Below are 12,453 nucleotides of genomic sequence, written 5' to 3' on the forward strand. Positions count from 1 at the left end.
CTTCTGTAATGAAACATAGGGGCACTCACACTAAGTGGGATAATCAAAGATTATAAAGAACCACATATCCATTCAGGTCAGGTTTTAAATACCAAAAGAAGAACACTAAAAAAATGTTTGGATACATATAAAATCTTAAATATCTTTCCGTAGCACTCTATAAAAATCTAATTGATAATGGCTGCAGGGAGACTTTGTCTACAGAAGTAGTATAATGTATTTAACTAACCCTCTACTTGTCTTATTACCAGTTTTATAGTACCACAAACAATGCTTCAAAGAACATTCTTATCTATGTATCTGTGCACTTATATGGGTTTCTGTAAGCCAACGCCCTAAAAATGGAACTGCTGAGTCAAAGGGTAGGCGTGTCATCAAGTTTAATAGATTTTGGAAAAATATCCTTCAAAAGTCTGTGCTACTGAGTAATGCATGAAGTGTTGAATCGCTATATTGTACACCTAAAATTAATGTAACACTGTATGTACTATACCGGAGTTAAAATTAAAAACTTAATTTAAAAAGCCTGTGCTAATTTTTACCACCAGCAGTCTATGCAAGTAGCAATTTCCCCATACCCACTCCTCCACTGAGTAATCGATTTTATAGACTGTAAGTAATCAATCTCAGCTGAATAGGATAGACGAAAAGGGATCACACTATTGTCTTACTCTATACCTATTTTATCACTGAGGTAAAGTATCTTCTTAAATATTTATTGGTCTTTTGTTTTTTCTTTTTTTTTTTTTTAAAGATTTTATTTATTTATTCGACAGAGATAGAGACAGCCAGCGAGAGAGGGAACACAAGCAGGGGGAGTGGGAGAGGAAGAAACAGGCTCATAGCAGAGGAGCCTGATGTGGGGCTCGATCCCACAACGCCGGGATCACGCCCTGAGCCAAAGGCAGACGCTTAACCGCTGTGCCACCCAGGCGCCCCTATTTATTGGTCTTTTGAAATATCTTCAGCAAATTACTCATTATTCTTTTGCGTTGCTGACTTATAAAAGCTTTTATATATTGGGGAAAAAAGTCTCCCCCTATTCTCCCACACATCATACTTTTTTTTCCTAGTATGCCTTTTGACTCTACAGTACTTTCTTTTCATATCTAAGTTTTTAAAATATAAATTTACCCTTCCTTCCTTTTATGGTTTCAGAGCTTCTAGTCATGCTTAGAAATGCCTTTCTTACTCTAAGATTACAAAAAATAGTATATTCTGCAGAAAAGAGTTAACACAGCAGGCCTGAGATGGCTATCCTTAGGAACGCCTGCCTGCCAGGCCGGCCCTTGGCTGGCCTCTGGAAATGGGTTTCAGGAGAGATTCCCCCACTCCCAGAACTGCTAAGAGTAGCTCACTGGGCCTAAACTCTTTGTACGAACAATACTGTTTATGCTGAACACCTGCTTTCCTTCTCAGAATCTGGAATTGTGGTACGTGTTAGGCAGAAGATGCCAACATGACCAGCACTGATTAAAAGCCCTCGGCACTGAGCCTCTAATGAGCAGCTCTGGTAGACAACATGTCACACATGCTGTCACAACTCATTGCTAGAGGGATTAAGCACGTCCTGTGTGACTCCACTGGGAGAAGACTTTTGGAAGCCTGTACCTGGTTTCCTCTGGACGTCCGTACCTGGTTTCCTCTGGACGTCCGTACCTGGTTTCCTCTGGACGTCCGTACCTGGTTTCCTCTGGACTTTGCTCCATGTGCCTTTTCGTTTGCTGATTTTGCTTTTTATCCTTTCGCTGTAATAAATCTTAGACATGACAAATATATGCGGAGTCCTATGAATTCTCCTAACAACTCACTGAACGTGGGGGTGGCCTTGGAGGCCCCCGCCACATATATTTATCTATTTTTTCTTCCTGCTCTTATGATTCTGCTTTCTGCATTCAAGTCTTCAATCTGGCCGGCATTTTTTGGGGGGGAAGGAAGGAGACCCCATGGATATAAGAAACCTAGTCTTTAGTGAGTTTTTTAAAATCTTTTTCATTGTGAAATAAAACACTTACAAAAATGCACAAAATGGAAGTGTGCAGTTTCATGAATTATTATAAACATCCATGAAACTACCACCCAAGAAAAAAATTTATTTTGAAACCTGTACTATAAAGAAAGGTTTCTACTGAACTCACAGTTGGAGAGGACTGAAAGACTGTTCAACATAAAAAACACAGTGGGTTTTAGGGACTCACCTAAGTTCACAGAGGTAATAAGCAGCAGGGCAAGAACTAGAATGGGGTCTTCTGACCTTCAGTCTACAAAACCTTGCCTACGCTGTGCCACCGTCCGCAACAATGATCCTATTTTCTATAGGGCACTATGCTACACATACATCAGACACAGGGAGCCCTGTTTGAGAGCATCACCAAAAGATCATGTGCCTTTGTCTCATTCAAGTGGTAGTTAAGACAAAATGGAACAATGTACAAAAAGCAAAGGTCAAAAAATGACACTAGAGAAAGCTCACCACTATGAATCGGAAGCTAACACTAAATGTGTCAAGTTGCAACTCACCCTTCCTCCTTCTCCCTGCTCATCGAAATTCTCTCCTCCTTCAAGGCCCAGCACCCTCCTACTTCCACTGTGAAGCATACCTTCCCTAACAAGATCACGCATGCACTCATTCACCCTGTGTCAGGGCCTGGTGGTCATGGATCAGCAGAGTGAAGAAGGAAGAGGCGAGGATGTGGCACAGGTCCGCAGCACTTGTATATGCTAGTTGTATGCTGAAAGTAAGGGAGACAGAGTGCCCAAGACAACAGCATGGAAGGAAAAGGGAAGGAAAATCAAAAAAAGGAAATGATAGGCAGCATACACAAATAGGAAGAAAACGGAAGAAATGGGGTCAGAAGAACTAGGGAAATTAAAAACAGACTAGTCAATGAAAACTGGAAAGAATTTGTTTACCCATATAGAAAAGAAATACCTAAAAATCCCTTGCAGGTAGATTAATGACATATGTAAAAAGTAGAATATTAAAGATTTTAAAGTAAAACTGAGAAGGGAAAGTTAAAACTCAGGCACAAAACATAAAAGACTAATGGGTTAAGATTTAAAAATATCATAAAACACACCATAAAATAAAGATAAGTTATAAATAGCAACGATGTTTTTAGATGAAAAGGACTTGAATACAGAATATTGTAAACATTCCTGCAAATCAAGAAAAAGCAAATTACTCCCAATTTTTTAAATAAAAAAGGATATACACAAGCAATTCAGAGATGAGCCCCACATACCAAATAACACATACAAAGACGTTCGGTCACACCGATCAGGAACATGCAAAATTAACACAGTAAGATACAACACGGCACCTACGCATCAGAAAAACTTTGCAAATCTAACTACCACTGTTGGCAAAGACTGGAAACAAACCAAGAGGCACCTGAGTTCACTGCTGACGGGGTGTATACCAATACAACCTCTGAAAACAAATCTCTAGCAATTCGACGCCAGGGTAACATACCCTAAAGCAGTGCTATTCAAAGTAACCCAGCTGCAAACTGTCACCAGGAAGAAAAAGATAAGGGGGGGCGCCTGGGTGGCATAGCGGTTGGGCATCTGCCTTCGGCTCAGGGCGTGATCCCGGCGTTGTGGGATCGAGCCCCACATCAGGCTCCTCTGCTGGGAGCCTGCTTCTTCCTCTCCCACTCCCCCTGCTTGTGTTCCCTCTCTCGCTGGCTGTCTCTATCCTGTCAAATAAATAAATAAAAATCTTTAAAAAAAAAAAAAAAGAAAAAGATAAGGAACACTCTTCCTTCGTTGAGAACTTCTACTAGGATAAGAAACGTTAAATAAATTAACAATGATAGTTAATTTACATTCTTCCACAGCTCCCTATTTGCAGAAAATAATTCTCCCTTCCTTCGATCATACTTTGTGTAACAGTGTCCTGGAGTTTAAAACTCTCCTAGGCAAAGACAAGCACAAGGAACACCTGTAAGAAACTGATCATACACACAGGGTCAGTAAAAGCAAAAACATGGAAACAATCTAAGTGTCAGTCAATAGGAAAACGGTTAGAGAAATTGTGGCAGGGTCATACAACAGTGAAAATAAACAAGAGTTAAATGTCACACTGACCAACATGACAATACCTAAAAACCTAAGATCAATGAAATTAAGTGTAGAAGGAAATGTACAGTCTGATTCTACCTAGGTGAAGTTTTTAAATGTAACATATACACGGTGCCTATGATATATATACATCACAGGAAGGACAACCTCTGGGCTAGAAGAGAAAGAGGGAAGAAGGAGGAAAAGGGGAGAGAAGAGAAAAAAAGAGAATGAAAGGAAAATTTGGAAGGGGTAACATAGCAAGCTTGAACTGTAGCTCTAATATTTATTTCTTAAATAAAAAAATTTTCGCTAACAGCAAAAAAATGTAAAGATTTGACAAAGATGGGTAGGACATACATAAGTATTTCTTTTTTTTTTTTTTTAAAGATTTTATTTAGTTATGTGACAGAGAGACCGCCAGCAAGAGAGGGAACACAGCAGGGGAGTAGGAGAGGAAGAAGCAGGCTCCCAGCGGAGGAGCCCGATGTGGGACTCGATCCTGGAACGCCGGGATCACGCCCTGAGCCGAAGGCAGATGCTTAATGACTGCACCACCCAAGCGCCCCTACATAAGTATTTCTAAAATCAATCTCTATACTTTCTTCATACTTGAAATCTTTTATTATTTTAAAAAGAATATACACACCATACTAATTTTGTTTTAGGATACAACTACATAAAAGGGGGAAGAAAATACATCAGTAATTTTTCTTCTTTATACTTTCATGTACTTTTCAAATATTCCTCAGTAAAAATACTTTTTTTTTTTTTACAAAAATCTGTTGAAAGAAGGCATGTTTCAAGGATAAAGAAAGAAATTTAAATCACAGAATTTTAAAGCTTAAAAGGAACCATACAGAATATGGAAGGACAAAAATAAGAACATTTACTGGTGGGAATGCAAAATGGTATAGTCACTTTGAAAGACAGTTGGAGGTTCCTTACAAAACTAAAGAGTGTCACCATATGATCCAGCAATTGCACTCCTTCCTATTTACCCAAAGGAGTTGAAAACTTATGTCCACACAAAGACCTGGACAGGGATGTTTACTGCAGCTTTATTCGTAATTGCCAACACTTGGAAGCAACCAAGATGTCTTTCAGTAGGTGAATGGATAAATAAACTGGTACATACAAACGACAGAATATTTTTCAGTGCCAAATAGAAATGAGTTTTCAAGTCATGGAAAAACATGGAGGAACCTTAAAGACACATCACTAAGTGAAAGAGGCCAATCGGAAAAGGCTACATACTGTTTGATTCCAGCTGTATAATATTCTAGAAAAGGCAGAACCATGGAAACAGTAAAAAGATCAATGGTTGCCAGGAAGGAATAGGGAAGGAGGGATGAATATGAGGAGAAGAGAGGATTTTTAGAGCAGTGAAAATACTCTGTATGTTGTTATAATGATGGACATATGTCCAAACCCACACAATACAGAACACCAAGAGTGAGCTGTAATATAAACTATGGACTTCAGGGGATTATGTGTCAATGTGGTTTATCCTTGATTAAAAATGTACCATGCTGGTGAGTGATGCTGATGGGGGAAGCCATGCTACTGGGGGGGTGGGGGGGAGGGGGAGTGAAGGGGAGGATTACATGAGAAATCTCTCTGTGCCTTCTCAATTTTGTTGTAAACCTAAAACTGCTCTAAAAAAGAATAAAGTCGTTTAAAAAAACTTAGTCTCAGGGGCACCTGGGGGGCTGAGTCTGCTGCACGTCCAACTCCTGATTTCGGCTCAGGTCATGATCTTGGGGCCGTGAGATGAGCCCCACACTGGGCTCCACGCTGGGTGTGAAGTCTGCTTAAAATTCTCTCTCCTTCCCCTTCTGCTTGCCACCCCCTGCCGTGTGAGCACACTGTCTCTCTAAAATGAATAAATCTTTAAAAAACAAAACTTAGTCTCAAAAAAAATATCAAAACACTGAAATTCTTTAGTCCCAAAACAAAAAACAATTACCAGTTTAGCTTATGTCAACTATTACATTCATGCAGGAAAAAAGCCTACTAAAAATAAATATATTCATTTAGTTTCCATTAAATATTTCTATAATTCACATTATTCACCTGTCTTTAATTTCTCTATGTAAAGACAAAGAAGGGACCTTCCTTTCTTCTATCCCTCCCAAAGAAGAAATGACCAGTGAAGGTTTAAGGACTTCACTTCAATGTTAACCACCATTAGGCACTGATATTTCTGAAAACATGTAATTATTCCTGACAAATAAAACTGTCCACACAAATCACTCATTCTTCAGATCACTCCAAAAAAATACAATTTGACTTCTGAGTTAAGGAGGAAAGGCTACTTGCTAGGATTAGAAAAGGCAAACACTGGTTTTTCACTCACATAATCACTGATACAAAAAAAGTTAAAAAAAAAAAAAGAAAGAAAACAGCAATATGTCCATTTCCTCAGATGTATCATCTTTTCAGAACAACTTGAACATCAGAACATTTCTTACAAAGTGTGCAAGGCAAGCATACACCACCAAAAAGAATAGGAAAAGTTACTAAATTTAAGGTAGTGGTTATCTCCATATGATGGCATTTCAGAGGATTCTTTTTTGACTTGTTTAATTTTATGTCATTACTAATGTACTTCATGAGCATGAATTACTTGTTTGAATTAAAAAGAGAAAACAGTTATTTCAGGGTAACAGGTTTAGGAATGTTTGCAAGGCTGCCTAAGTTTTCTACAAAGAACGTTATTTTATTCTGAATATGAAAGTAAATTTTAAATTGTTAATCAGGTTAGAGCTTAAGTGGAAGCCGAGATTGAAATGGAAAAGCTGAAAATACCAAGACCACTGCCCCCTGCATCATAAATCAATTCATCACCTAACGCAACAAGGTATTCGGAGAAAGATCTACCAAGTTGCCACAGCAGCACACCCAACTCTACCGGAGTAACCTCACAAGGAGACACCGTCCCTCCTGACATTCGCTCTCTTGTGCTTCACAGACACGTGAACACATTACAGTCACGGGGCAGTGTCACAGGGCCCTTTGAGCCTCAAAGCACTGTGAGGTGGGCAACTGCTGTCTGCATTTATAGATGAAAAACAGGCTCGGGATCTGATTTGCCAAAGGTCACCAAGCTAATAAGACAAAGAATGGTTAAGTTGAACCTTGGGAGGTCTTTACCCTCTAAGTACACACGAGAATGCAGTACCCCCTCTAAAGTCCTATTTATTGAAGTAGGGTAATATTAGCTCCAACCTACAGATACAGAGCCTAAAATTCACTACGAATGGTAATTTTTTAAAAAAGAAGAATGTTAAGACTGTAAAGTAGGAAGTGTCAGGGCTTGGGTTCAAACTCCAGGCCAGTCCAACTCCAAACCCAATGTTCCTTCCAGCGTGCTGAACCGTAGCCCTGCTGAGCCGAGAAAGGGGCTGGAAATGATACGAAGGCTCACTGGACAACCACGCACAACAGAGCCAACGTGTGAGGATGGGTCCTGATCCAATTCATACCTTCCTCAGCAATCCAGAAGCGGGACCAAAAAGTCAAGCCTCCCTCGAGTGCCTGGACGTAGGAGAATAAAGCCAGTGGCCAGGGCATGGGCATCTTTAGCCTTCTCTATGAAACGGAATCAGAAGAAGCTGGTCTGAAGAAAGGACGAGCACAAAGGCACAGGGAGCAGCTGGAAGAACTAGATGATTTCTAGTTCGTGAAGGCCCCTCTTGTTTCCATAAAACTCCCTAAAATAAGTGCCCTGCTTTTGCTTAAGCCAGCTTACAACTGGGTCCAAACACAAGCAGAAGGTCTTTGCCAAAGGGGATAAAAAAAGAAGTACTTCTATCCAAGTACAGTAAAAAAAAAAAAAAAAAAAAAAATTAGCAGCGGGCGCCCGGGTGGTTCAGCAGTTAGGCATCTGCCTTCGGCTCAGGTCATGATCCCAGCGATCCCGGTATCGAGCTCCCCCCTCAGTGGGGAGTCTGCTTCTCCCTCTGCCCCTGGCCCTGCTTGTGCTCTCTCAGCCTCGCTCTGCACTCTCTCTCTCAAATAAATAAATAAAATCTTTAAAAAAAAAAAAAAAAAAAAAGCAGCCAGCACATGCCTAGGGTGAATTATCAGATCAGAGAAAGTCCTTCCTAATGGTAGGCCAATCTAGCCCCAAAAGAATCTTCTCAACCATGCACCCTATTACTCCCACAACAGCAATCCAAACTGCAATAGCTGCTTGACTGTGCCATGTTTTCCCTGCCCAATTATTTGGTCAACCAAGTCCCCCAACCGGGAATCCTCTCCCAACCTCTCCTGCCTATCTCTCCATCTCCACACAGCCAAAGCCTCCCATTCAAGGTTCAGCCCAAACATTACCTGCTGCACACTTCCACGTCCCATCCGAGCCCTACAAACTCCCTTGGACCTCTTCTACACCTCTCCTGGCACTCACTCTCTTTTGCTACACGTTACGTAACTGCCCAATCTTCTCTTCCCTAGACCAAAGCAGTTCTTGGAGGTGTGATTTCAATCTGATTCCACCTAACTACCCACTCTTTCTCTACACTCCATCCTTCTATAGAGCTCCTCGGGTTGAGAAACTGTAACTTAAATCTCTTGGTGTCCCAGCACTTAATGCAGTCCCTTGCAGAGAGTTGTTCCAATACCTGTTGAATATATGAAATAGCAATTCCCCATGCATTAGAAAAGTTATTTGGAAGTTTATACATTTAACGTCTGTAGCAAGGGAAAGGAAGGGACTGGTGACGATTTATAATACCTGACATCAGAACCTCTTGTAAAAAGGACCATGTGTATTTTAATACGATGACCAGTGCTTAGGGTTAAAAAAAAAAAAAAAAAAAAAGAGTAGGAGGAGTTCTAGAAGGTCTGATTGTGTGGCAGAACTGGTCTGCTCCAAATCAGGAGGGATGCAGTAGTTACTAGAGAGAGGAGAGGAGAAAAGAAAAAGATGGAGAGAGAGGACAGACCAGTGAAAGAACAGAAAGTCAAACACTCTACACCAAGACTTTCCCCATGACTCACATCTTCCAGAGTTAACTAAATTACTGAAATGCTTGCAAGAGTGGAGTGAGTGTGTGTGTGTGTGTGTGTGTGTGTGTGTAAACTAGTGAAACAGGTGGGTTTTCATGTCCAAGCTGACATGAGTGGAACCAAAATATCATTTTCAGAAATGGGAACCTAACAGCTAAGAAAAGCATAAGTAAAGTAAATTATGGGAAATTCACAAAAACAGGATGTGATGGGGGGTGGAGGGGTGACAGAGAGATAACCACCTTGGGACTTTGACAGTCTCTGCAATTAGGAGTGTGAGGCTAAAACTACAAAGAGTAAGGAAGGCCTAGCTGCCATCTAGATTTTATTTGTAATACTGTCTTTTCTGGTAGATCAATCCTGTGAATTATAGATCTAACCAGATACTAACTAAGGTTAAAGTAAAGTCCGTATCATCTATTGATTTCTATATGCCATTTTGATTCACTAAATGTCACACTAATACTTAAGTGACAAAATCCAAATGAGGCCAGCAAGATACTTCTTCAGGAATTAATACTTTCAATTTTGACCTCTACTGCTAGGTTTTTAAAGAGATGTCTGCCCCATCCCCTACCTTTAAAAACACGTATTAAATGCAAACATGCCTAAGAGGAGAACGTCAGGAAGTCCAGTAGTAATGATCAGTATAAGTCCGAGATGGAGAGAGGGTCCTGCAGGAGTTGCCTCCTTCCAGCCAGGGCTGCCCAAAGGGGAGTGAGAGAAGAACCTCTGCAAGCAATGCGGCTCGGAGCAGGAGGTTCCTGCTGACACAGTCCCTGCTGGTGCCCCTCACTCCCAGAACTAAGGCAATCAGACCAACTTCCCGTCCTCTAGCCCACCATCTCACCCCCAGGACCCAGGTAGACACTCCAATATGGAAACCCCTGCACCAGGATGCACTCTTGACTCTGAGCAGAGAAGGGGACAGGAGTCTTTCTTCTCCTGCCGCTCCGAAGTCCTAGCCACCTGGATATGATGTCAGACTACTTTGAGACCCCTCCCAACCCAGCATAGCCCTAAACAAGGCTACCTCCTCCTGCTCACATACACACCCCGCTGCCCCCCTACACAAACACACACACACACACACACACACACACACACACAGGGTGGGAAGGAAGAAGTCATATGGTTAGCTTGGCAGGGTTGAGCCAAGTGATGGGACAGAAGCCCTCATCCGTACCCTAGATTTAATGAATAAGTGCCACGCTTCAGATGCGGTGAGCTCCACAAACACTCCCACCTCCCCAGGAAGCCCTTTCCCCCAGAGACAGCAGCTGGCAGGTGCCCAGTTAGAAATCAATGTTAGTAAACTGATGAACGGGAAGATTAGTTCAGCTTATGAAATCCAGCTTAGAGGAGACAATATATACTATGCAAGAGTTCAGACTGTATAAAAGTCAAACATGTGATAGTTAAGATCCACCCAAAGCAGCTAATTACTTAGAACAATGCTCAGTTGGATGTGTAAACTCTAGAAAGTTCTTTCTTTAAGTCACTACTTAAATTCCAGCATTTATGGTTTGACCTGCTTGCCTTCGGTATATCATAATTTCATTAACACATCTGTCACAGGCCCAAAAGCACTGAGAAAGAATCTAGGAGCAAAGAAACAATGTCCTCATTTCTCTTCTAAACAATTCCTCCAACCTCCCAGTTTTCCATTTCTCTATAATGGAATGAAGATATGTGAGACAGAGAAAATGAACCAAAGTTTATGCTAAAGTTGAACTTTGATTTATAAAATATTCCATTCATTCTATCCTTCAAAATTCCACCTAACTGAATTAAGGAATCATACACTATCATCAGCAATATACATATTGAAAAACAATGCACTGGGGGAAAGGGAATGCAATAGTTAAATTAGAAGAAAGCAATAAGATACACCTTTGGATTGAAGCCACAAAATCCAAGGTACTCACTGGATATTGAGCTCATGGTATCAGAGAATTACAATCTTAACTGACAAGATTTCAATCAAAGGACCATCCAATATCATCCAAGAATGACACTGACACCAGTCTTATTCAGCCCCAGAATGAAGAAGAATTTAGTGGCTTTTCCATCACAGTACATGCCAAAAAGGCAGAATTAGGAATATCCAATGACTATGATGATGCCTCTTTCAGTGCGCCCCCCCCCTTTTTTTTTAACAGATAAAACAGTTAACTCCAGATAAAACATTCCTGGAGCATGTAAACTCAGTTTTTATTGTGGCAGACAAGACTACTTGTAAACTAACACTCATTGTCTTTCCCTTGTGCACACTGCTAAGTAATGTCTTCAAGCTTTTTCTTTTTCTCTCTCTTGCCAATTTTTTAAATTTATGTTTCTGCGGTGACAGAATAGAGGCTTCAGGAATATATAAACTAACATGAACCTCACTAACTCTCTCAGGATAGCTAGAAAAGGAGAAAAACCCATGAAGATCTTGGCAGGAAATTGCTTGCTACTTGATAACCTATGCATTTTTAAATGCTACTACAAAAAAATGCACACATCCTAAGGAACTAAGGAGCTACTAACCTCTACAATCAATGTGATACATGGTTTATCCAGTCTTGACAAAAATCCTCTGGATCACCAATGGTAGGTTCATCCACTCGTACATATGCAATTGTATAAAGAATCTATTATTTAGAACACCAGGAAAAAAAAACAATTAAAAGATTTATATTCATAGCTACCATTAAGAAATTTTTTTTTAAAAAGCACTTTTTATTTCTATGCTAAGATCTAATTTGATGCCCTGCTTTGCAAATTCAGAATGAGGAGGAAAAAAATTATAGTGATTACCAAACTGGAGAAAGAGTAAGGAGTATGTCCACAAATAAAAGTTACTGTATAGAAGTAACAGGCTAATACTTTAAAATTATTCACTGAAGACTAAAACACTGGAATACCAATACAACATAGATTTGATCATATATGTATATGTGTACATATACATAAAAACCATAAACATATAAAGTCTTACATTAAAATTTGAAGGAAGTGTAATTATACAGCAGTTTTATAAGAAGCATATTAGTAGGTGGGTACACATGTTATCGCACATTACGACTGAGAATGTAAATGGTTAACCCTGGGAACCTCTGCCCTCTCTCAGCACTCCTGATCCCTTTCTCTGGTTCTTCTTGGTCTTCTTCTCACCCCTACATAGGCACAGCCCCCAGACATCTGTCCTCCGGACAATCCGCCCATTCCCCTGACTCCACCATCACCCCCACGCTTTCCCAAGCTTCAGAACAAGTTCCCACACCCAATGAAGCCACACGCCTAGCACTATGCCAAGTTCGTAACATGCGTTACCTCTTCCCACTCTTATAACAATTCTGTGAAATAGGTTTGGTTATTATCCCATTT

At 40.4% G+C, this 12,453-nt stretch overlaps 1 protein-coding gene across 10 annotated transcripts in view; it reads right to left on the reverse strand.

Moving 5' to 3' along the window:
* Positions 1-12,453, reverse strand: part of ECPAS (Ecm29 proteasome adaptor and scaffold) — a 95,395-nt gene that overhangs the window by 75,163 nt on the left and 7,779 nt on the right. For 7 of the 10 annotated variants that reach the window (XM_044386730.3, XM_026506022.4, XM_048222939.2 and 4 more), the window contains exon 2: positions 11,614-11,717. The exons of 2 other annotated variants lie outside the window; for them this stretch is intronic. In XM_044386730.3, the coding sequence (XP_044242665.1) occupies positions 11,614-11,635 (22 nt within the window). In that variant the 5' untranslated portion in view covers positions 11,636-11,717. Of the gene's footprint in view, positions 1-1,611; positions 1,814-11,613; positions 11,718-12,453 lie in introns of those variants that run through there. One more of the 10 variants, XM_057313671.1, reaches the window with a different exon arrangement.

This window comes from Ursus arctos, unplaced genomic scaffold (genome assembly GCF_023065955.2).
Source record: "Ursus arctos isolate Adak ecotype North America unplaced genomic scaffold, UrsArc2.0 scaffold_18, whole genome shotgun sequence".
NCBI classification, from domain to species: domain Eukaryota; kingdom Metazoa; phylum Chordata; class Mammalia; order Carnivora; family Ursidae; genus Ursus; species Ursus arctos.